Here is a 24,590-nt window from a genome sequence, read left to right as displayed (position 1 = left end):
AGCACAGGTGGCCAACAGAACTCAGGTTTCCACTCTCTGGGAAGAGAGCGTACCCCTCTGGGCAATCTGACTGGCATCTGGGTAAGGCTGAATTCTGACTTCATGCTGCCATTAACAGCCTGTTCCCACAATTGCTTTTCTGTTGCTTGAAATGTGATCGTGCCAGAGTGGGCAAGAGCAGGTTCAATCTTTTCCCCAAAATTTGAAAGGCTACAAGCGTTGGTTCCCCTCAGCCTCTCCCCACCCCCACCCCTTCCCCATCCTACCCCAATCTCTTAGTGTTTACATCTCAAAGCTTCAGTTCATTCACATTCAGAGGCATTCCATTCAGGCCGAAAGCCTAATCATAAAGACATGCTACTTTATAAGTTCCTCTTTCAAAAACAAAAACAAAACCCCTTTACTTCACTAACACATACAACAGAGAGAAAGGTTCCATCTCTTAGGAGACATTTCATATGAAATGTGATAAACAAAAATTAAAAGGAAAATGGTCACATGACCTAACCTACTTGGAGGTTTGAGGGAAGAAATAAGGCAGCTTAACGAGCCACCAGGGTACTCAGAATGGTTAACTGTCTATGTCTACCTAAGGCCATAAGCCGAAGAAAAGTGGAAAATAAAATCAGGCTTTTGCCTATACCCTCTTAGCATGCCTGACTCAAACGTGGGTGGTTTTTTTTTTTTTCCTTTTAAGTTAAATTCAGCCAAATAACCCCTCTGACTAAAGTTTTCACTTTCCCTCCCGAAGGCTTTTGGCATCAGATAGACAAGAGCCTCAGTCAACTAACCAAATGTTTGGTCTGTGTGACAATAAATGAACAGTTGGGTCAATTTCTTTCATCAAATTGAACTGACCAATGATTCTGGAATTTTAAATATGACCACATCCTCTTTAATTTTCAAAGCAGTGGGTGGGACCTGAAGCCAAATGGGTTCAGCTGAGCCCTCCAGAGAGGACCCAGTGGAATCCCCCATGAGCCACTGGTAAATGAAAGAAGCATATGCATGTCAACCAGCCTTCAATGGCAAGGCGAGCTGGGTTTGGGACAGAATTTGAAGTTGTTTGGGCTATTCTACTAGAAAAATATGACCATAAAATATTGGGGGGTGGGGGAGGGGTTGGATTCCTTTGGAGGTGAGTTTTTTGTTTTGTTGTGATGAGGGTTAGAGTCTTGGGGGAAGGGAGGGAAAAGGGGATGGTTTCAAGAAAACATAGCAGGATTTCTCAGGTATATAAAACTGTTAATTTTAGATAAAAATACAAACTTCACCTTTACAAAAAACACATTTTCTGTTGAATACACGCAAAGCATAACATCTTACCAAAAATAAAGAATTTTAAAGTTCTGTTCAAATATTGGCAGCAGGTCCACGTCTCTGCTGTGACAACATTGTACAATACAGATACAAGAAGAAGTTGTACATTTTCACCCAGCCAAACATGTCAAAAATCAACTTTCTATCTCATATATTGTAAAAAGAATGGTAAATTGCTAACACAGATATCACTGACTAGTCACCAACTGACAAAAGCCTGGAAGGGAGGATTTGGCATGGATGTTTCTATGATTGGTTTACGCACATCATTTTACTGAAATGGCTTAAATTAAAAAGGGAGGGGGAGGAAGGAGAAAAATATAAACCCAGAAACATTTAGAAAATTATGCATAGGTAGGTATACCATGTTTATTTTAATACATCTCATTAGTTTGCATCCTGCTAGGAGAAATACCATCATACTGCCTGCCTTACTGTTACAGCAGCCTTTTTCATGTGTTATTGGTAAATGGAGTCCAAGAGATTTAAAAAAAAAAAAAAGCTAGGCAAAGAATAAAAAAGAAAAGCTTAATAATCACTTTATGGTGTAAAAAAAATCCACTTAAGGCTCTCAAAAGGTTTTTGTATAGACTTAAAACACTACGGAGAGAGGATGTATTGTGTCTATAGTGTTCGCGTGGCGTTGGATACATTCCTGGTTGTTGCTGTTGTTTTCTTTTTGTGTGTGTGCCTGTAGTCCATCAGTGTCCATCCATCTTCATCAAGAAAACAGGCCTATTTCTTGACAAAAAGCACCTTTGACCACTCTTGACAGAAATCCATTGTTCATTTAGATTTTTGTCACATATTTGTAGGACTTTTGGGTCTCATCCATTCAGTCAACCTTTTATAATTTTTTTTGTATGGGTTTTTGTATAGTTTTTTTCTTTTTTTTTTTTTGGACAAGGAAGCTTCTTATTGTTTCACCGAGTGCTACAATACTTGCTCTGATGTCACATTAAACAAATGTACATTGTCTCTTTGTTCTCATCAAGTGTTCTTTCAGACAGTTTTTCACAGAGGAGAACGAATAGAGTATACTGTCAATGAAGCACCATACAGAGAAGGTTCAGGAATGTAACAAACCATGTACATCCGTGTCCCAGAGAAGGTTTTCTAGCTTATTTTCACCTCACATCTGTTGGGGGAAAAAAAAGGATAAAATAACTTTGGGATCAAGAGTCATTACTTCTTATCTTTTTATATCTACATCACCAACCAATCAAGAGACATTATAAATAGAACGATTAGCCCAAATTTAAATAGCACAGAAGGTTGGTTAATAGGATTTAGTGGCTTCTGAGACCTGTACAAGTAAAATCCAAATCATCTCCTAAAAAGTGAAAAAAAAAAAAAGATCCTAGAGTCAGAATAAGGAGATCTGGACTATTCACATCCCAACTCTATCTCTTTATGAACTTTATCCATGGCAGCCATTTTACTTGGTCCAACTGTCTCTTATGGTTGTGAAACTGGTATGATCTCCAAAGTCCCTTTAAGTTTTAGAATACTGTAACATGGGAATTATGAAGACAAGAGCTCCTTAATTTGGTAGGCTCCTCATCCCCTCCCCAACTCCATGTTTTAGAATTAGAGAAGAGGAAGTCTGAGATCCTCATAGAAACAGTCATGTCTAGTTGTCTTCAATGAGACAATCATTGCCAAGGAATGCCATGGGGTGGGGGGAGGGGGATGTAAAAAACATTTAAAGCTCCTTTCTTATTCTAGGATTCTATGATTTAGGGTATTAAATCCATGGGTCTTTTCTTCCAAAGTAGACCAAAGTGGATGTAGAGAGCATCCCAGGTCTAAAATGAAAATTTTCCAGACACTGAACTTTTAAATAGCCCAATCCTTTGAAACGGAAACCATTTTCAACCTTGCGATCCATTCATGCATTGTTACAAGATGCTTTGACCCTCCAAATCAGTAAAACAGAGAAACAAAAGCCAGAAGAATGATACTTCAGATCACAGAAGCTTAAGTATTAATCAAGGCCTTTACAAAGGCAAGAAAGGCAAAGAGTCAAAGGATGGAAGAAGCCAATGGTTCCGGGGAGCTTAAAGGGAAAACACCAGCGGGGGTAGAATGATTAGAGCCAATCATATCTAATCTCCACAGCTTTCTGGTAGCAAGTGTCAGGATTGGAAGAGTGATTCAGTTGGTGTGATAAAGAGTGTGATTGAGTTGCTCATTGTTTGTGGGATTACAGCGTATTCAGTTTGTAGGTCCTACCTGATTATGATTACCAAATGGCTCCAGTGGGCCTTAAGTTGGTTTTAACTTTTTTCTTTTCCGTTTTTTACCTGTTTCCCTAGGCCTTCCTGTTAACATAAGGGTAAGGAGGGTGAAAGGCCCTAAGGGAATGCTGTTTGCTTGAAAACTGAAGTAATAAATACTTGAGATGTTTATCTTTCTGAAAGAAAACTTGACAATCTTTTGCATTAAGGTATTTCCTTGTATTTTTTTTTAAATGACCTTAGGAGTATATTATAAAACCATTCTGCATGGGAAGCAAAGACTCACAATGAAAACCTAGACTTCAGGTGACTGAGGTTGGGAGCCTGAAGCTAATTACTGCCCCCCCCCTTCCCTTCATCCTTTCTCTACCATCCTGAAAAGCCAACTTTCATTAAAAGAAAAGGAAAAATCAAAAACAAAAATCTTTCCACCTCAAACCCTCATTCCAATCCGGTTTCAGTCATATCTTTAGCTGTACCCTGGATGAGACTACAATCTCCCTCCCCCAGCCCACCACTCTTACTCTCATACCCTCACCTCTCCACCACAAATAATCTTCAATTTCAATTTCTTCATGAGTTAATCTTTTTTTTTCTTGCCTTTTGGAGGGCAATTGGGGTTAAGTAACTTGCCCAAGATTACATGGCTAGTTTTTGTGTGTGTGTGTGGGTGTTAACTGTCTGAGGCCAGGCCAGAACCGAATTCAGGTTCTCCTGACTCCGGGGCCAGCGCTTTACTCACTGTGCTACCTAGCTGCCCTCATGAGTTAATTTTTATGTTAAAGTACAATTGGCATATATACTCAAAAGTATGTCACCCTTAATTCCAGCATTCACCAACTATATGTAACCAACTTTGTTATACCACCCTCCCCCAGCCCCTAACCCCCCTAAAAGAAAGATGTAAAAGGCACCCACACCAAAAAGGTGGTCACTTACCAGTTTCTTCTTCTCGATAATCTGAATTAGAATTCGATGACATACAGGTGCACTCCAAATGCTCTTCTAACCTCACCAGGACTTCTTTTAATTTTGGTTTTTTCCTAACGTATTCCACTTTTGCCACCTGCAAGATAAAAAAAGCAATAGAGCACAGGCCCTGGAGTCAGAAGGACCTGGGTTCGGATCCGGCCACAGACACTTAACACAAAAACTACCCGTGTGACCTTGGGCAAGTCACTTAACTCCAATTGCCCTCCAAAAAGCAAAAAAAAAGATAAAAAAAAGCAAATAACAGTGAGACCCATATTGGTGCTTTAATCTTCTGCAGTCACTTAATGAAAAAGAATGAACTTCAATAAGATTTCACAGTTAGCTGCTCATGGAGCACCAACCAGAACCCATCACTCCTGAAGAAACAGTTTTATTCACTTCCAAAGAAGCTAGTTGCCTTCCAGCAAAATCCCCACCACTTCAAAAAAAGCAAATCAAGACCAAAAATATTCTAATTGTGAAAAATATTTAAGATCCAGTTGGGTTTGTGTGCATGTGCTTTAAGAAAAAGCAAGATGTTGGGGGTGTCTAGGTGACGCAGCGAATAGAGTACTGGCCCTGGAGTCAGAGGACCTGAGTTCAAATCCAGCTTCAGACACTTGACACAAAAACTAACCGTGTGACTTTGGGCAAGTCACTTTACCCCAATTGCCCTCCAAAAAGCAAAAGAAAAAAGAAAAAGCAAGATGCAATAGAATAGAAAACATTCCGTTGTAACCAGCAGTGAAAACTGGCAAAATGGATGAAGGCATCTTTTTGAAGGTAGTTCTGCAAATACATTAATATCTTTGTAACTTGCACATCAGGCCACATTATTTTCATTTAAATCAGCCAGCCAATGAAAATAACAAACTAAGGTTTGTTGACCTGACCAAATACATTAATAACCTACACAGGGAAAAAAAAAAATCAGGATTTCAGTTTTCCCAACATTCCCCTCCAGCTTGTTTTCAGAAATTTAGGCCAAAGACCCTGGCACATAAGCCCAGCCTGATGAAATTGGTTCCCAAGAGGGCTGAAACAGACAGGGCCTTCCTGGGTTCTAAGATCTGGGGCAAGCCTACATTCATGGCATTTTGAGTTAATGCCAACCCCAGATTGAGATTTTTTATCTTTAGATAAGAAAAATCCATGGAAGATTTTGAATGAATCAATCAGCTTAATTGGCCCCAAGTGGCAGCTAAAAATGAAAATAAAACATTTAAGATTCCAATTACCCTTCAGGGATAATGCTAAAATAAAATTATTTTCTTTGCCCCAAAGAAGTCGAGGTACAAAAAAATCCAGTGGAAGACTTTAGGGAATTGTGGGATAAAAATCATATTGGCACATCATAGCTCATGGGCCAAATGCCAAACAATTCAGCCACCTTCATCTCCTGGGCTTTTAAACAGAGTCCACTTGTCTTGCTGCAATATTGAATAGGGTCCTGCAAAAGTCACATTCACAGGCTGGAAAAACCAGGCACCAAGATGGCGCTAAATGAACTTCTGGAGAGCCCTTGCTATCCGGCAAAGCATGTCCTCATCAAGAGTAATACCAAGCCATCTGTGAGATCATTATCTTTCACATGAAAAATTGAGGGCACTGAAATCCCCTCAGTATGCTATTCAAGGCCCTCTAATGGGCCCCCTTCTTATGCTAACCTAATGACATTTCCCTCTAGTACACAGGTTCTTAACCTGGTATCCATGGATAGGTTCTAGGAAGTCGGTGAACTTGAATAAAGAAAAGAGTGTGTGTGTGTGTGTGTGTTTTGGGGATTCCTTTGTAATCCTACATATTTTATTTAATGCATTTAAAAACATTATTTTAATCAGGAGTCCAAAGGGATCCATGACATTAAAAAAATTAAGAATCCCTGTACTAGATAAAAATACAGTTGGTAACCATAGGAAGAGGCCAACTGGAGACCCCTGTCGCAGCATAATAAAATCCCTCTCATCCAGGTAGGCCCATCTCCTGTTCCTCATGGGTATGTTTATTCCAAACTTGTATACCTACCTTTCTAGAATGTGAGAGACAGAGACAAAGAAAATCTACTAGACATATTAAACTCAATATTAAACTCATTATCTTTCCCCACACACACTCCCCTCTTCTTAGCTTCCCTATTACTATCAAAGGCACCACCACCCTCCCAGTGTGCACAGGTTTACAACCTAGGGGTCATCCTGGACTCCTCAGGCTCTCTCACCCCTCCATATACAATCTATCACCAAGGCCTGTCAGATTTTACCTTCAAAATATCCCAAATAAGGGGCAGCTAGGTGGCATAGTGAATAGAGCACAGGTGCTGAAGTCAGGAGGATCTGAGTTCAAATTTCGCCTCAAACACTTGAAACTTAACTAGCTGTGTGACCTTGGGCAAGTCACTTAACCCCAACTGCCTTGCCTTCCCCCCTCCAAAAAAAAAAAGGAAAAAAGAAAATATGCCAAATACATCCTCTTTTTAAATCTGACACTGCCACCACCATCTTAATACAGGTTCTTGCTTGGACTGCTGGTTGTCTGTCTGCCACATCAATCAACTTCATTTTCCTTAATTACAGGTTTAACCATGTCACACCTGCCTCCTCCTCCCACCCCCACTTGAAAAATTCCAATGGCTTCCTATCATCTCCAGGATCAAATATAAAAATTCTTGTTTGGCATCCAGAGTTCTTCATAATGGCGACTCCCACCTTTCCAATATTCTTACATCTTACATATCCCACACACTCTGAGATCCGGTGACCCAGACTTCTTGCTGTTCCACAGAACAAGACCTTCTACTCTTATTTCCCAAGTCGGAGAATTTTCAGTGGCCATTCCTCATGTTTGGAATGCCTTCTTTACTCATCTCTACCTCCTGACTTCCCTGACTTCTTTCAAGTCCCAGCTAAAATGCTGTCTTGTACAGAAAGCCTTTCCCAATTCCTCTTAAATCTAGTGCTTTCCCTCTGTTGATTATCTCCAATTTATCCTGTATATAACTTGTTTGTACATAGCTGTTTCTATGTGGTCTCTCGCATTAATATAGACTGTGAGCTCCCTGAAGCAGGGTCTGTCTTTTTACCTTTCTTTGTAGCCTAAGCACTTTGTTTATGAAACCACTTACTACATCTATGACCCTAGGAACAACACTCACCTGACTTCTGTGGATCAAAAGATCAAGTAAATTAAAAAATGGAAAATGACAATTTGGGATCAGAATCACCTGGATGGCCAAGACTGTCTGCTTCGCTTTGTGCACGTAGGCAAAGCTAGAACAAGATTTTACTGTAACATCTCAAGGTGTCCATGAAGTCAACATACACATGTTATATTAATCGTTAACTCAGAGATGGTGCAAAGGGCTTCTGAGGGAGACATGTGAAAAGGTATCTGCCATGTAATATAACCCAACATGGTATCACGCTAAAGGTTTGGGGAGTGGTAGCTGTTTTGTGTCCTATTTTGGAGATAGGAGTTATGAGGCAACCAAGCCCATTTTATATGAAATTTCTCTAAGAATAAACTTTCACATGGACACTCACCCATAAGGCATGCTGCCCTAGACGACAATAAGGTTATTTTTCTCTTGTGCCATATTTATATTTGTGCTGTATTCCCTTGCTGGGAAGCTCTACCCAAATGATCTTTGCAACCTCTAACCAGCATTGGTCCTTCAAACCAGAGAGCTGGATTTGAAGCCTGGGCCCAAAAGAAACTGGGGGAGTAGGGGCATAGCAAGAGGGTCCCCATCCAACCTCAAACTTCTATGTATTCATACTAAGGTTGTACCTATATCTCCAAACCCAAATGATCCCTGGAGGGTCCACGTACTGAGGAAAGAACAGGTCATGGACAATAAGAACATTTCTAGGGGGCTAAGCAAGGAACTTTCAAATGTCTCTTCAATTCTATATTTCCACCTTGCCCCACTGCCAAGATCTTAACACAGCCTGTAGGAAGGTAACTCATGCTGGTGACCCATAGGGATGAAAGCAACAAAGAAGACTTTTGAAAGGTTTCTACAGATAAGGGGGAAAAGAGACTTTGCAAAGTATAGTGGCACCATCTCAAAGGTCTGAAGAGCCACCTTCAGATATTCACCTTCCGCCTTACATGGGTAGAAGTGGGTGAATATGGGGCGGCCCGGTGGCACAGTGAGTAAGAGCACCGGCCCCAGAGTCGGGATGACCTGGGATCAAATCCGGGCTCAAATACTTAGCACCACACCCAGAAATAACTGGCCGTGTAACCTTGAGCAAGTTACTTAACCCCAATTGCTTTAAAAAAAAAAAAGTGGGTGAATATGGATATGCAATATTTTATGCCCATTCAGTTGGCTAGCATGTTGGTTGCTTTAATTAACTATGTTTCCCTTTGTTAGTGAGAAAGGCTTGTTGGGGAAGAGATATAAAAAGGAATATATTCAGTCAATATGTCTGCTATGTTGAGGAAGTATCTAGTGATAGATAAATAGAGAAAAGGTCTTCACAATCTATACTCAGAATCACAGACATACAGAAGGGCCCTTTAAGGTATTTTATTCCAAATCTTTAGCTTTCCCTCCTACTCCTTTTTACTCCTGATGTAGTCATCAAGTAATCCTATGGATTGTATGAACAACAATTCAAGTAAAAAGGACAATCAGTCAACTAGCATTAAGTACCTAATATGTTCCAGGCTGGGTAGGGCAGCTGACTCTGTGAGTTTCAAATCTGGCCTCAGACCACACAAGCTGTGTGACCCTGGCCTGGACAAGTCACTTAACCCTGCTTGCCTCAGTTTCCTCATCTGTAAAATGAGCCAGAGAAGGAAATGGCAAAAACCATTCCAGTATCTCTGCCAAGAAAACCCAAATGGGATCACAAAGCATCAGACATGACTGAACACGATGTTCCAGGCATGGTGCTATGCAGTGGGGTTACAAAGAAAGGGAAAGAAAGAAAAAACAGTCCCTACTCAAGGACCTCACAATCTAATATGGGTGGATCAAGCGCAGTTGACCAAGAACTTCTTATCTCATCAGTCAGTCTGCTCTCCTTAAACTTTCCCCTCAGGAGTCATTACTACCTACACATCTATCTTCTACATTAGCACTCCTGTTTTAACATCCATGTGAGTGTGGTACTGTGAAAAAAAAAGTTAGATTTGGAATCAGAATGGAAAATGTCAGAATGGAGTCCATATGTAAATCCTGCTTGGGCCACTTGCTATCTGTGTGTGCCACTTATTATCTGTGTATCCTCAGGCAAAATCATTTCTTTCTGGGATTGCTTTTTCATCTTTAAAATGAAAAGGCTGGCCTAGATCAGTAGTGTGCCAGTAAATGTTTAACAGCTAGCTCCAATACAAAAATGTGTGCAGAGCACTCTTTTAAGTTTAAATTACATTGTTAACATTTCCTCCATGACTTTCTTTAGTTTTAGACAATCAACAAAATCATAAATCAAGCCCTGATTTCTATGTAGTATGCACCAATTTCCAGAGTGTAAAATGCTCACACTGAAAATTTAACAAAGGATTAGCACAGAACATTCCTGGACTATTTGGACTTTCCACTTCTGTCCAATGCTTCTCCTACCCCACATCCCTAAAAGGATGATTAGGGAAGGAAAGATCAAGCATCAAGACCCTTGTCACAGCAGCCCAATTCCAAAAATGAACAAATATCACAACAATCAATTGCAATTTTGTAGTTTGAGACTTAAACATTAATACACAATATAAGGTAGAGGAAGAAACGGCTAAAATTTACTGTGATGCGTGAATACAGTAGAATATATTGCCAAACCAATGAAAATCAAGAATGCAGAGAAGCATGGAAAGATCTACATAAACTGATGCAGAGGGAAAAACAATATGCATGACAACAATTGTATAATAAAATAAGCAGAATAATGTACGCAGTGGCTACAATATATACCAATGATTACATTGTAAATAAGCAAAAGTAGAAAAATGTTGTATGATAAGCAGAAAAACGAAAAAATATGCACAATAACTACATTTTGGAAGCAATAAGGAAAAATGCAACCAAAAAACTTGACCCTGAAGAAGAGTTGAGAAGATGTACCCCAGTCACAACTCATTGAAGACAGGAGGGACTATGTGCATAGAATATTGCATTCACCTTCAGAAATGGTTGGTTTATTTCTGATGGACAGCTTTTCTTATTCTTTGTTACAAGGGATATTTCTCTAGTTGGGGGAGGGAAGAACATAGAAATAAGAAAAATAAAAACAACAGAGATCAATATAAATAAGATTTTTTAACATAACTGAGAGGCTAAGTATTAAAAAAAAATAGTAACAACCACTGAACCAAGAAAGGGTGACTTTCACTATTGATTAGAGAAATGCAAATCAAAACAACTCTTATCACACCTGTCAGATTGGCTAACATGACAAAACAGGAAAATTATAAATGCTGGAGATGTGGGAAAATTGAAATACTAATGCATTGCTGGTGGAGTTGTGACCTGATCTAACCACTTTGGAGAGCAATGTGTAACTATTCCCAAAGGTCTATAAAAATGTGCATTTTTCCAGTTTTGTAGTTTGAGACTTAAGCATTAATGCACAATATAAGGTAGAGGAAGAAATGGCTAAAATTCTAGGGCTGTATCCCAAAGAGATTGTAAAAATGGACACACATGTACAAAAATATTTATAGCAGCTCTTTTTGTGGTAGCTAAGAATTAGAAACTGAGGATACCCATCAATTGGTAAACTGCTAAACAAGTTGTGGTATATGAATGTAATGGAATGCTATTGCGCCATAAGAAATAATGAGCAGGCAGACTTCAGAAAAACCTGGAAAGACATATATGAACTGATGCTGAGCGAGGGGAGCAGAACCAGTAGATCATTCTACACGGTTACAGCCACATTGTGCAATGACTAACTTTGATAGACTTAGCTCTTCTCAGCAACGCAAAGTTCCCACATCCAGGGAAAGAATTAAGTTGTCTGAATGCAGATCAAAGCATGCTATTTTCTCCCTCTCTTTTTAGTTTTGCAAAAAAAGCAAGACTTTTTCATGGTTCATTCCAATGGTTATAATTCTTCTCTACAACATGACTAATGTGAAAATGTTTAATATGAATGTGTATGTAGAGCCTATATTGGACAACAAGGTGTCTTGGGGAGAGGAGGAGGGGGAGAAAATTTAAAACTCAAAAGCTTGTGAAAACTGAATGTTGTAAACAAAAAAAAATAATTAGGAAACAAAATAAGGGTAATTTTCTTTCCGATAAGAATCTTTTAAATTTCCAAAGAGTACATATTTATTTTCTGCTATTGGCTCTGTGAATACCTAATATTCCTGTGTTTTTTTCCCTTTCCTTCTCAGCCACAAGATTCATTCAAAATGAACACAACAACCCCTTCCCCCCAATTCAAACTTACTGAACCTGTCAAGAAAAGCTTCAGAGACCCAGCTCACCCCATCACTTCCCTTTTTATCAACAAGAAGGCTGTGCTACTCTTCTTTTGCCCTGCAAACAAAAGTGCTACACTCAAGACTGAGAGGCAGCAGGGTCCAGGTTAAAGACAATTTCCAAGGCTGTCAAATTTCCATATGAAAAGATTTAGAATTGGCTGGGCCACAGAAGAACACTTGGCTGGAATGTCAACAAAGGGTCAAGCAATGTTTCCATCTCCTTCCTGAGTATCTGATTCTTCTACACACACACCACCCTCTCCCCCAAAGTCCTGATGGGCAGGATTTAAAAATGGATGGGTCAACAGACTTACCCCACATCAAAGATCACATAACCTTCACACTTTTACAACAGCACCCAGAACAACATGCTCTTAAGGCCAATGGTTAAAGGTCAAGAGTTATAGGCAGCAACAGTCCAAGACAAAGGTGCCAAACACGATGGACAACTCAGCCAGACCAGATTAAAATGTGAATGGGAAATAACAAAAGAAATAAAAATACAGCAGATCATAGAGCCGTATGTGGTTTTCTATATCAATATGTGCCAGCAGATCCTCATGTATGGTTTAGTGTTTTCTCCCCAACCCTAATCCTATTTGAGATTGACACTGCCAATCTAAGAAATCAAATTCTTCTCTTAGTTTCCACTTAAAAACAAAACAAACAAAACCCCCAATACTTGATATATATTTCTGCAAGGAGCCCTTAAGACCACATGTTGGTCTAACCAAGCAAGACCATATTGTTTAAAAATTCTCCCTCCATCTAGCAACATATAATGGAAAACAGGATGAGGTATCACTGAAAACACTTGATTTTCCAAGTTGAAGCAGCTCAGGACACAACTATTCTCTGGAGTCACCTCAATGTCTTCTTCAACCCTAGTCTCTAATCCATGCTAAATTCAAGTTTTCTAGATCATCTTCTCCTTTTCTTCCTGTCTTTATCTTCATGGTTCCATTATCAGGGCAGCTGCAACCTTGTCTTTCTTTGTATTTCAACTAACTATCCTACTGACCCCTAAGCACAAGTCACTTCACCTATGAACCTCAGATTCCTGCCCAGCAAAAGGGTTGGATTACAGAATCACAAAAGTCCTTTTGACATTCTAGAATGCCATTCTATGTATGCATACCTGGTTCATATTCTTATATCTGGCTTGTCTAGTAACATCCAAGATCAAATTTCTGGATCTTCAAGTCAAAAACTCTCTGAAGGTCACCCTTGAGACAGCTGACAGTGAAGAGGAGTCATACGTATTCAATTCTTTTTTCATGAGGTTCTGTATTATTGGGTGTATTTTACATCCATGTCTCTGTCTTTAGACTTCTCACCGGTTGTTCAAAAAACTGACTTTAAGATTATTAGGCTGAAATGTTCTTTTTCATTAGGACTGCTCAATAAATGACTCAAGGAACACCCCAGCAATGAGAGGTGATGTGGAGAGAGCACCCCCCACCAGCAATCAGGAAACTGAAGCTGTCAACCCAGCTTGGCCTTGAACTCAGTATGTGACTTTGGTTAAAGTTCCTTCCTTCTTCAGGCCCTCACCTTCCACAGCTGTAAAATAGGTGGTTGAACTAGCTAATCTATCTCTAAGCTCCTTTCTGGTTCTAAAAATCCTCTAGTTTTAAAAGTGCTAATCTGTGTATGATGTTCAAAATATTCATACCTCCAATACACATAACTCAATTACCATTCGATGCCTAGGTTCCATACACCCACACACTCCCACCAATACTATCCCCATAATGATGGGGTTGAAATGAGCTTGCTCAGCAAAACCTCAGGTTAATTCTGATGCCAGAGCCCTCTCAAAAGTTTCATTGGTTTACAACTTTCGAACTGATAGTAAAACAACTGCAAATTGTATTTGTTATACAAGTCTTTGCATGGGGAAAAAGGGATACTGGGGAAAACTTTGGTGATATAAAATAAAACATCAATAAAAATGTATTTAAAAAGAAAAAAACTGCTGCTTTGCTAGAAAGTATTAAGGAGAATGAAAGAGAGACTTGGACACACTCCAAAACATAGAGGGACAAAAGAATCCACAGTGAAGTGTCCTTTAGACCTAAAAATTCTAAATACACACACACACACAACGTTTATCACTTGGTCCTTAATTCCAATTTTTTGGCCTTTATTGCCAAGCTCATTAATACATATTTCAAGTTGATTATGCACTTAGAACTCATTAATTTCCTGATATGTATCAAATGGCAGAGACGGTCATCAGGAACCAGTTGGATTCTTTGGAACCCAGTGCTTTGAGAAGCTTCTAAGTGTGACCAACAAAGGAGCCTGGCTAACTATTCCTTCCTCCTCCCAAAGGTCCATGGGACTTCCAGGCACAAATGGGTGGCAGGGTCATTAACTGATAAGCTTTCATCTAAACGTCCCTCCTCACACACCTGAATGCTATGCAATGTCACCAAGATACCAAAGTGAGAGGCTATGCTGTATTTTATTTGTCTGTTGATTTCATGATTACTTAAGGCCCACTAATAAAGCTCTATATACCCCTAGTTACATATAGCTATTTATATACACCCCTATATATAGCACTATGTACACTAGCCATATACTACAGATATGTAATTTTGAATGGATTTCAATGAAAATATAGACATTTTCTCAATGGGTGTCCTAGGACTTCACCTTTGGACCAGAAACCACACATTGAAGGCCTTAAGTCTGTTCTCACCCAAAACTCTACGGCCACAACCCTTCTGTTTATGTGTTGTCTCCCTTCTTCTTAAGGACAGGGACCACATCTCCTTTTCTGTTGATACCCCTCATCACACGCAATAAGAATTTAATAAATGCGTTGTCATTCATTCATTTCCAGGCAGAAGCTAAAGAGAGGCATGTTTATAGGGAATAAGGCCTACATTTTTTTTTTTACATAATTAGTAGTTACCATACTAGATTCAAGGCTCAGCTCTTCTAATAAGCCCAAAGCATGCCACAGATGGGAGCCCACAAAAGGAGGTAGCAAAAGTGCTTACTTTGAAGTCAGAGGATGTGGGTTCAAATTCTACAGCTGTTGGCCCTTATTGTACTACATGGGACAAATTATTTAACTGTGGACTCTAAGTTTGCTCAACCACAAAATCAAAGGGGTCGTTGACTACCAGATGTCCCATTCAACTTTAAATCTATGATCCGATGATTTTATTACTCCTCAATGACAATGCCCAATCTCAAAGAGGAGAAGATTAGAGTCAGAAAAAAAGGGTGCTGGGGGCAGCTAGGTAATGCAAAGGATAGAGTGCTGGCTTCAGAGTCAAGAGGACCTCAGTTCAAATTTGGCCTCAGAAATTTACTAGTTGTATGACCCTGGACAAGTCACTCAACTGATGGAAGGAAGGAAGGAAGGAAGGAAATAAGGGTGATGGCAGTTAGGGGATAGGAGTTGAACTAAAAACTATTCATTTCTCTCATGCTAACAGGGTGGTGTGGGGCAGAAAACACACTCAACTAGGAGCCAGGAGATCTGAATTATAGTCCTAAATCTGTACCATTTAGCTATGTTACCTAGGATATAGGTAAATCAGTTCTCCTCTCTCTGGGTCTCAGTCTCTTCACCTATAAAATGGGAGAACTGAGGGGAGAAAGGGGCTGGGGGATAATTAGACTAGATTTCCTCTGAAGGTAACTGAGTAGTTCTGTTACAGATCTGAAATTCTGGGTCACCATCAACAATGAATAATATCACCACAAACTAGGTTTCCTCACTCCCATCCACCCAGTTCTCTGCCCTCTGCCCCTTGAGTCACTCCTAGCTGATCTAGCTGAACAGATAGCTCTGGTCAGTAAAGGAACAAGGTCGTATGGAAAGGTGTGCCACAGAACTGTTTTTAAATCCTAACTACCACATTTGCCCACCAGCACCCTTCAGGGCACAGAAGAATTCAGTAGCATTATCTTTACAGCAGGCCAATTAAGGGGACAATATTCTCAGGCTACCCCAGTAACACATACCTGGGTAGGAAGATTAAGTACATGTTCATCAAAAGCTTCCAAAGCTCAGCTGATTCTATTACCATCTGTTTCCTACTTGGAAGGATTGGTAAGGGGAAGAGGGGAGAGACACACTGTCAAAATCAACCTGTAAATCAGTCAACAAGCAAACAGGCACTTACTAATTGTTTACTATGTAACAAGTCCTGTGCTAAACACTAGCAATACAAATAAAGGTAAAAATCAGTCCCTTCCCTCAAGAAATTCATATTCCAATAGGAAGATATGCCATTTCCTCCTCCAGATCATCTTACAGATGGGGAAACTGAGGCAAACAGGATTCAATTACTTGTCCAGAGTCACACACTTATAAAGTGTCTAAGGTCAGATTTGAACTCAGGAAGATGCATCTTCCTGATTCCACGTTTGGCATGCTTTCCACTGTATCACCTGGTTGTCACTGATTACAGACTATTTACGGTGTGTCCCCAAAGTCTGGACACACAGGACATCTCATTAACTATATTTTCAAGAAATGAAATTTTCAACAACATTTGATTTAATTAGCATAAATGAGATTTCGTAGGAAGACAGGAAATCTCATTAATTAATTTAATTAATCTCATTAATATGGAAAATAGTCCCCAATAGCTAATGAAAGCATTTATTCCACATGAAATTGTCATGGCTAAAATTTATACTAATAAAATGTTGTTAAAAATTTCATTCATAGGGGCGGCCAGGTGGCTCAGCAAGTAAGAGCACCGGCCCCCGTGTTGGGATGACCTGGGGATCGAATCCGGGCTCAGATACTTAGCACCACACCCAGAAATAACTGGCTGTGTAACCTTGAGCAAGTTACTTAACCCCAATTGCTTAAAAAAAAAAGTCTTAAAGGTTAACAGTGTAACTACTTCAAAATTTCGAACATAACACAGGATTCAGTGAGTTTATTTTGGGGCAGCCAGGTAGCACAGAGAGTAAGAGCACCGGCGCCAGTGTTGGGATGACCTGGAGATCAAATCCTGGGCTAAGATACTCAGCACCACACCCAGAAATAACTGGCCGTGTAACCTTGAGCAAGTTACTTAACCCCGATTGCTTTAAAAGAAAAATTTCATTCATTTCCTTTCTTGAAAATATGCATAGTTAATAAGATTTTCCTATGTGTCCAGATTTTAGGGACACCTTGTAGAAGACCATTTGAGAAAGGAAGATATTAGCAAGTAGAGGGAATAGGAAAGAATTCCTAAAGAAGGTGGGATTTGAGTTGAATCTTGGAGATAGTCAAGAAAACCAAAGGGCAGAGCTGAAGGAGCTGAGCCTTCCAAGCTTGGAAGATAGCCAGTGAAGTGTCCATCTCAGACACAGGGGATGGAATGTCATATTCAAAGAAGCATAAGTGGGCCAACATAGACAGATCACAGAAGGCATAATGGAGAATAAAGTCGAAGAAGGTTGGGACTGCAGAAATCGTTGTATTCCAAAACCTCTATTTAATATAAGGGGAAACTGAGGCCCAGCTCTGTCACTGAGATATGTAAGTCACTCCCCTCTTAGGGCCTAACAACCTGCAAGGTATATGGCAGTTGGGATCAAAGTAATCTGGCCAAAACATATGGGTAGCTCCCAATCTACGCACCAATGAAGGAAACGTCAGTTTGGAGATCTTTTTTTGTCCTTTAATGAGCCATTGGAGATTTCTTGGAGAAATGATGATGATGATAATTACAATTATCATCATCATCATAATTATATCTAATATTCAGGTAGAGAACTAATAATATTAGTGCCTTACATATACTATCAGATTTGATTCTCCTAACAACCCTGAGGTAGGCGATACTATTATCCTCATTGCATTGACAGGAAACTGAGACTCAGAAAGGTTACTTGACCAAAGTCTGAGTTTCTGAGGCAGGATTTGATCCTTATTACACATTCAATATTCTATTCACTGTACCAGCAGGTTGTTCCACCATTCTTTTTTTTTTTTTTTTTGGTTTTTTGGAGGGCAAATGGGGTTAAGTGACTTGCCCAGGGTCATGCGGCTAGTTAAGTGTTAAGTGTCTGAGGCCAGATTTGAACTCAGGTCGTCCTGACTCCAGGGCCAGTGCTCTATTCACTGCACCACCTATCCGCCCCCTGTTCCACCATTCTTGACCAGCCAGCAAACCCAGTAGCTATAGAGACTGGGCAAAGACCAAGAAAAGGGAATTAAAAAAAAAAAAAACAGAGATTCTTCAAGGCAGTAGAAATGGACAGAGGTCAGAGGATGTGGGCAGAGTGGACAACTCCACCCCTGGACTGCAGTGGGAACTGGCCAAGCCCTCTTATTAAATAGAGCCCAGTCATGGAAAATCAAGAAAGCCTAAAACAAAGACTCTTTCAGGGGAAACGATGCAATACATTTGTGGCACCGCATTCTATAAATAAATGTCAAACACTACCCCCTGCCAATCAGAAGAATCAATGGTCAGCGGGTGAACAGAGGCCCTTCTAAGTGAGGGCCCTTGACACAGGTGCCGTCCTGATAGAACAAAGATTAAAAGTCATCCTATCTAGGAGCCATAATCACCTTGTCAACAAACAGTAAGGAAGCAAGTTTTGGCCTGGCCCCTTGTGTAATGTGGGGGAACTGACCTTTATGCCTGGACATTTTTTCCAGTGTGACAAGTTCTTAGGGAACGGACAGGCCTATGAGCTCACTGCAGGGTTGTTGTTTGTTTTAAGGAGCTTTAGAATTTTAATCAAAAGACCATATTTACTCAAAAAATGTTTTCCAAAATGGGAGGCTGGGGAGGGGGAGGAGGGAAGGACTGACCATAGTGTCTAAACCTGATCATATCCTCAGCTGCTTTCCAGGAATAGCCCACATCAACCTCTAACCATCACTTCCCTACTACCTTCCCGATGACCCCGGGGGTAGGGTTGGCTAAGAAAGACAAAGGCATTCAGTTCTAAATATGGAACTTCAAGAAAAAGGCTGAATGAAATGCCCAAAACAATTCATTATATCAAAGCTCACCAGTGTCTGACATTTGCAGTGAATCAGTATGGAGCCTGTGTAATGAGTTCTGGTGTAATGAAACTCACTGGGGAAGACTAGGAGGGGTAACCAATATGAAGTCTCTACAATAAGTATCCTGTTCCCTGCTGACCTCTTGTCCCCTTCTATGTGAAGACTCATGAGGGCTTGGGGCCAGATGTTTCCTTCAGAAGGTTCTGTTTAGTATTGGGTGGGTGGCAGTTAGGATGGTCTAAGAGAGGGTGAGCAAGGAGGCCAAACTGCCCTGGGGTATGTGCTTAGGAAGAACTGAATGAGAAAATGGCTGTGGGATCAGTCTTCAAACCTGGGAAGATTTTAACTCCTTGAAAATAAAATTTTTAAAATATCAAAAGAAATGAAGACTATATGACTTGTCTTGGACAAATTGCCCATCACAGGTAAGGAAAGAGGCCTATTAATGTTTAGTTTCGTGCCCTCTCTTTCATTAATTCATGGGGAATCATGCTGTACCCATGTTAACAAGGATGGACAAAGACCCCAGGTCTGGAAAGGTACAAGTAAAGTACACCAACCCATAGAGTTAACACTACTGATGCGACACGCCAACATGGCTGGCATTCCATATCTAAAATGATGGTGCCCAACTTCCAATTCCCTAGTATGGTAGAGTGCCTTCCAAGGAGTAGTCACTTCAATGCTTGAAAATTATAGACACTATTTTCAGGTCAATAAACTGAAGAGTCCTCCATCAAAGTAGTTTTACTAAGGTTATTTTAAGGATTTAAGAAGAAACACAGGAGCAGCAAGATGGCCCAGTGGATAAAGCACGGGCCCTGGAGTCAGGAGGACCAGTTCAAATCTGACCTCAGACACTTAAGGCTTAGTAGGCATGTAACCTTGGGCAAGTCACTTTACCCCAATTGCCCTGCCTTCTCCCCTCCAAAAACAAACAAAAAAAAGAAAATATATAACAAACAAAAAGAAAGAACAGTGCTTAGTATACAAATGAATTTCCAGACCCTCTGCAGTGAAGTACAGAAATCTACAGAAATCTAAAATAATGTAGGAGACAGGTGCAAATGCCTAGGCCATCACTTGTAGTTCATCTGGGTGGGAGGTATAGGTTACAAAAGGAACTCAAGACAGGGGAGTCAAAGACCTCACATTAAAATACGCAGCAGCCTGAAGCAGCTGCACCAACTTGATAAAAACAAAGAGAGGTCAAGTTTCAAGCTACATCCCATGGGCTGTACAAGTAAGTCTGTGTGCCCCCAGAGCCAGAGGAAGAGGGGAAAACTGTCCTAGTAACCCCAGTGCTGGTTTAACCCAATGTCCAACATTTATAAATTTGAAAACACATGAGAGACAAACAGAACTCCTTTGTCTACATCTTCCAGATACCTCCTGTCATGCAGAATGATTTTAAGCACACCTTCCTCCTTTCCGTTGACAACTGATCAACCCTTCTCAAAGAAATGTACTTTGTAGGAGGGGATAATTCAGAAAGCCTGTCATGCCCCCAAATAAAATGTATCAAAAAAGAATTAAATCCAAGTGTAAAGGGACTTTTAGAAATAAGGGTCACACCAAAGTCGGATCAGAGGATTCCTCTTCCCCACCCTCCACCGTCAATCCTTTCTTTGGTCTTGATACCTATTGGTCAATTTGGCACAAGAAACTTTCACTCCGTATCTCAAAAATCACCATCCTCTTTTCAAATAAGACATAAAACCAAGGTAAAGTTTTCCATCTATGAATGAAAGTGACTTGTGGAGATATTAACCAGGAAAATAAAGGGGGAGGATCGGAAGCAGGGAAGGAGAAACAGGGACTCCAGTGCACAAACAAACCCCTGTGGCAAACCAAAAATAAAGAAAAATAGGATGGGGAGGCAGGCACAAGGGATGCCATTCTTAATTAAACCTGCTAATAGGATATTCCCATGTCTTACTAACAATTGAGTCATTTAAACCTTGGTGAGCCTCAGTTTCCTCCTGTGTAAAATGGCAGTGTTGGACTGACCAACTTTAAAGCCCCTTCCCCATCTCTGTCTCTAGGAAGATTTAGAGGGACTGGCAATCTCTGCAGAACAGGATCAGCTAGGCAACAGCTTTAGTGGTGACACTTCAATTACAAAAGACTCCTCCAGGAGCAGCTGCCTGATAAGGCTGTCCCAATAGATGGCCCCACTCCTTCCCCTCTTCCCCAAAAACAGCCTTCTAAGGCAGGAGATTGGAGCTTTGCAGGCAAGCACTCTCAAGGTCATTAGGAAAATGTCAGCCAGAAGCATCACATGTTTCACATCCTTTTCTTCCTTTTTTTTTCCTTTGCTTTTAAAGGCAGTTCTGAAAGATCTTGCAGCAGAGAGAAATAGAACTTACTTTCTCAACACACTCCCCAGAGATCAAGATAACCCCATGACACATTTTGATTCTTCCCAAATGCCTTCACAGTGCAAATAAATGCCTGCTAAATCATGTGATATTCAATTAAGAAAATACCATTTGAGGTGTCTTGATGAGTTGTTATTGGTCCAAAATGAGGCTGTGTTTAAATGGTGTAGATTTATGGGAGGAAGGATCCCTGGGATGGATGAAGGGAGAAGGGATGGTTAAATGATCAACAAGTTTAGAGCATAATTAATACATGAAGCTAGAAGTCTCAGAATATTTTCAGTAGACGCTTTGCTCATAAATATAGATCATACCCAGTTCAAAAGGCTATACACACACACAATCTCTGCTGTAGGGCAGCAAGCCCTTCTCCTGTCCCTGAAGCGAAGTTTTTGAGCTGTTTCAGGTGGCTTCATAACCTTGGAACCTTCACTGGTTCCTAATTTCCTTTCTGGGACACTTCAGCTCTCCAGGGAAATCACCACTGAGAATTCCTACACCTGTTCACACCTGGCCATTAGCCATAGCTTCTCTGCATTCATTTTAATGGGACCAACATTAAGAATCTCAAAGTTGTTTAAAGGTCTTGGGTCTTGTGCAAAGTAGCATCTATCCAAGAGCAGACTAAAGAATCATCCCATCCAGAGTTCAATGGGATGACATACACATTTCCACATGAGAAAAGTAACTTAGCCCAAACCCCCTCATTTTATAGAAGAGGAAAACTGAGGTCAAGAGGTTAATTTGTCTAAAGTCAGTAAGTAGAAATAAGTAGGAAAATATTTCTAGCCCCGTTGTAATGAAAATTGAGACCTAGAAAAGTTAAGTAAACTATGTGGGCTCAAACAAGAGATTCAATGACCCTGGACTCTATATCCCACCTCCCACCTGTAATTGAATGGTCACAGGATCATAGATTTAAATAGAATAGAAAGGGACCATAGAGGTTAGGTCCAATACTTCATTTTAGAGATGTGGAACCCAAAGCCCACTGCTGAAAGTTAGCAATAACATAGTAATTAAACGCAGGGCTTTCCAACTCCCAAGTTCAATGACCTATACATCACCCCCACACTGACCCACAATGTACAACAAGAAGCCATCCCTTGAATTGATTCTTCTTTGGCAAAGTTAAGCAGGAAATGTTAGGTGCCCTTTCCCTAAGGCCCTTGAAAGGCACAGTTTTCCTCTATGCACACCATCAGTGAGCTATCATGTACCTTGAATTAAGAGTAAGCTAAAAATGACCTCCAGAAACCTCCACATACACTCCCCATCCCCCACCGCCTCCCGAGATACTTAGGTATGAACCAAACATGGTAACAAAATGTTTCCTTAATTCTGGACAGCTTTCACTGATGTTGACCATCACTCAACAGGGAACAGAGAACATGGCTGGACCTTTGCCAGGCCAATACCCACTTATCAAGAGAAAACTAGTAAACAATGCATCCTCTCTTCGTTGGGGGTTTGGAAGGAAAAGGAGGCAATGTCTGGATCCCCACCTGGCAGGCCATGGAAGGGAGCTCAGCTTAACTCTTGGGTCTAGTAGAAATAGGTCCTCAGATAAAGACTTTTCAAAAGGCACTGGTAGTTTCAACACTATGAAATTCTCAAGACTTACAGTTAGTGGATTCCCCACAAACCAAAGACTCTGGAGATCCAGTTCCATTGTACTTCATGAAAATTAAGACTCAAAAAACTTAAGAAACTAGAAACTACAAGTATCCTTCCCAACACATCCTTTTAAACAACAGGTACTTTTTAGTAGCTAACTATAGACCAACCAACAGTCAGTCAATAAGCAGGCATTAAGCCCCTACTGGGGACAGACACCTTGCTAAGGGCAGAGTATACAAAGAAAGGCAAAAGACAGTCTTGGCCCTTGAGCAACTCACAGTCTAACGGGGGAGACGGCATGCTAACCATTACGTACAAAACAAGCTATATACAGGATAAAAAGGAAGTAATTAACAGAGTGCAGTCTTGAGAATTAAGAGGGACTACTGGCAGAGAATCTGGGCTGAAAGATAGAATTCTGTAATTCTGAAATATTAGAAGATTATGGCAATGGAAGATGAATCACAAAGCCAAAAGGCACCTTGAGAACATCAAGACCTCCTGTTTGCACTTTTCATGAGACTTCCACTTCAATTAATCATATGACTTTAGATGGGTAAGAAACAAGATTTGGCTTATGCGCAATTGTCCAAAAATATATCTCTGTTGTAATGCAAAGCCGTCCCTGTGGAAGACCCTTTCCCATCTCCCTCCCCAAACTGTGCCCAGGAAAGAAGGGGGAGTGAGCAAGTCCCCTCACCTTTACACTTCTGTGGTGGATCCGTGAAGGCTGGCATTTGACACTGCTGGTGTTACAGCAGCCTGTGCATCGTCTGACCTCCACACACGGGGGCCAGATCAGGAAGTTGGCCGATGTGGGATCAATCTGACTCCGAGGTATCTCATAAATTACTGTTCTCGTTTTGCAAACAGCAGGAACAGCTTCCTCTGCAAAAACAAGAGCTACAAGTGAATGAATAGTCTCTCTCTTTCTCTCTCTCTCACATACACACACACACACACACACACACACAACCAAGCACATCAAGGAGAGAAGGCAAAAATGCTTGAGTGGACAGTCTTCCCCTAGATCACTAGTTATGGGGCATGGTCTACATGTTCAGCTTCACCTCGTTCAGCCTGACCTACAGGATAGAGGACAATCTAGGTTCAAACACTCTGATGCTGTGTGACTTCTGGTCAAGTCACTTAATTTCTCTGTGCCTCAATTTCCTCATCTGTAAAATGGGAGGGTTGAACACAAGGGTTTCTTTAAGTTCGCTCCTAGCTCCAAATCTATGCTCCTATCCTGGTCATTCTCATGTAACCAGAGAAAACCCCACTGAATGAGAAGAACCCAGATTCCTGTTTGTTGAAGATGATTCAGAATGGCAATACAGGGTGCTTCCTAGGAGGCCAAGGTTTCTACAGTCAAGTAAACTTCATTAGAGATCATCTTATGACCTAGACAGCTTTATTAAGTAGAAAATACACTGAATGTCGAATCAAAAGGCCTAGCTTTGCACCTCATGTCCAAATCTGCTATCTGTACGTTATCACCTATGTGAATTTTAGCAAGTCACTACCCACCTCTAGACCTATTTTGCCATCTCTAAAATGAGATGAATAAACTCACCCCTTATAGCTTTAAATGTATGGTCCTAAATATTCTCTGAGCACTTTTATCCAGCA

The 24,590-nt window shown here is 40.5% G+C and overlaps 1 protein-coding gene across 1 annotated transcript in view; it reads right to left on the bottom strand.

Annotated features, from left to right (window-relative positions):
• Nucleotides 1–1,664: 1,664 nt before the first annotated feature.
• Nucleotides 1,665–24,590, bottom strand: part of PDGFA (platelet derived growth factor subunit A) — a 37,537-nt gene continuing 14,611 nt past the window's right edge. The window contains exons 4-6 of the mRNA XM_069084874.1: nt 23,659–23,846; nt 4,500–4,626; nt 1,665–2,458 (exon numbers count right to left, since the gene is read on the bottom strand). Coding sequence (XP_068940975.1) covers nt 2,448–2,458; nt 4,500–4,626; nt 23,659–23,846 — 326 coding nt within the window. The 3' untranslated portion in view covers nt 1,665–2,447. The remainder of the gene's footprint in view (nt 2,459–4,499; nt 4,627–23,658; nt 23,847–24,590) is intronic.

Source organism: Petaurus breviceps, unplaced genomic scaffold (assembly GCF_028583685.1).
Source record: "Petaurus breviceps papuanus isolate PSGF00001 unplaced genomic scaffold, PetGlider_PUasm1.0 175, whole genome shotgun sequence".
Classification (NCBI taxonomy): Eukaryota; Metazoa; Chordata; class Mammalia; order Diprotodontia; family Petauridae; genus Petaurus; species Petaurus breviceps.
This window is presented reverse-complemented; position numbering and strand designations above follow the sequence as displayed.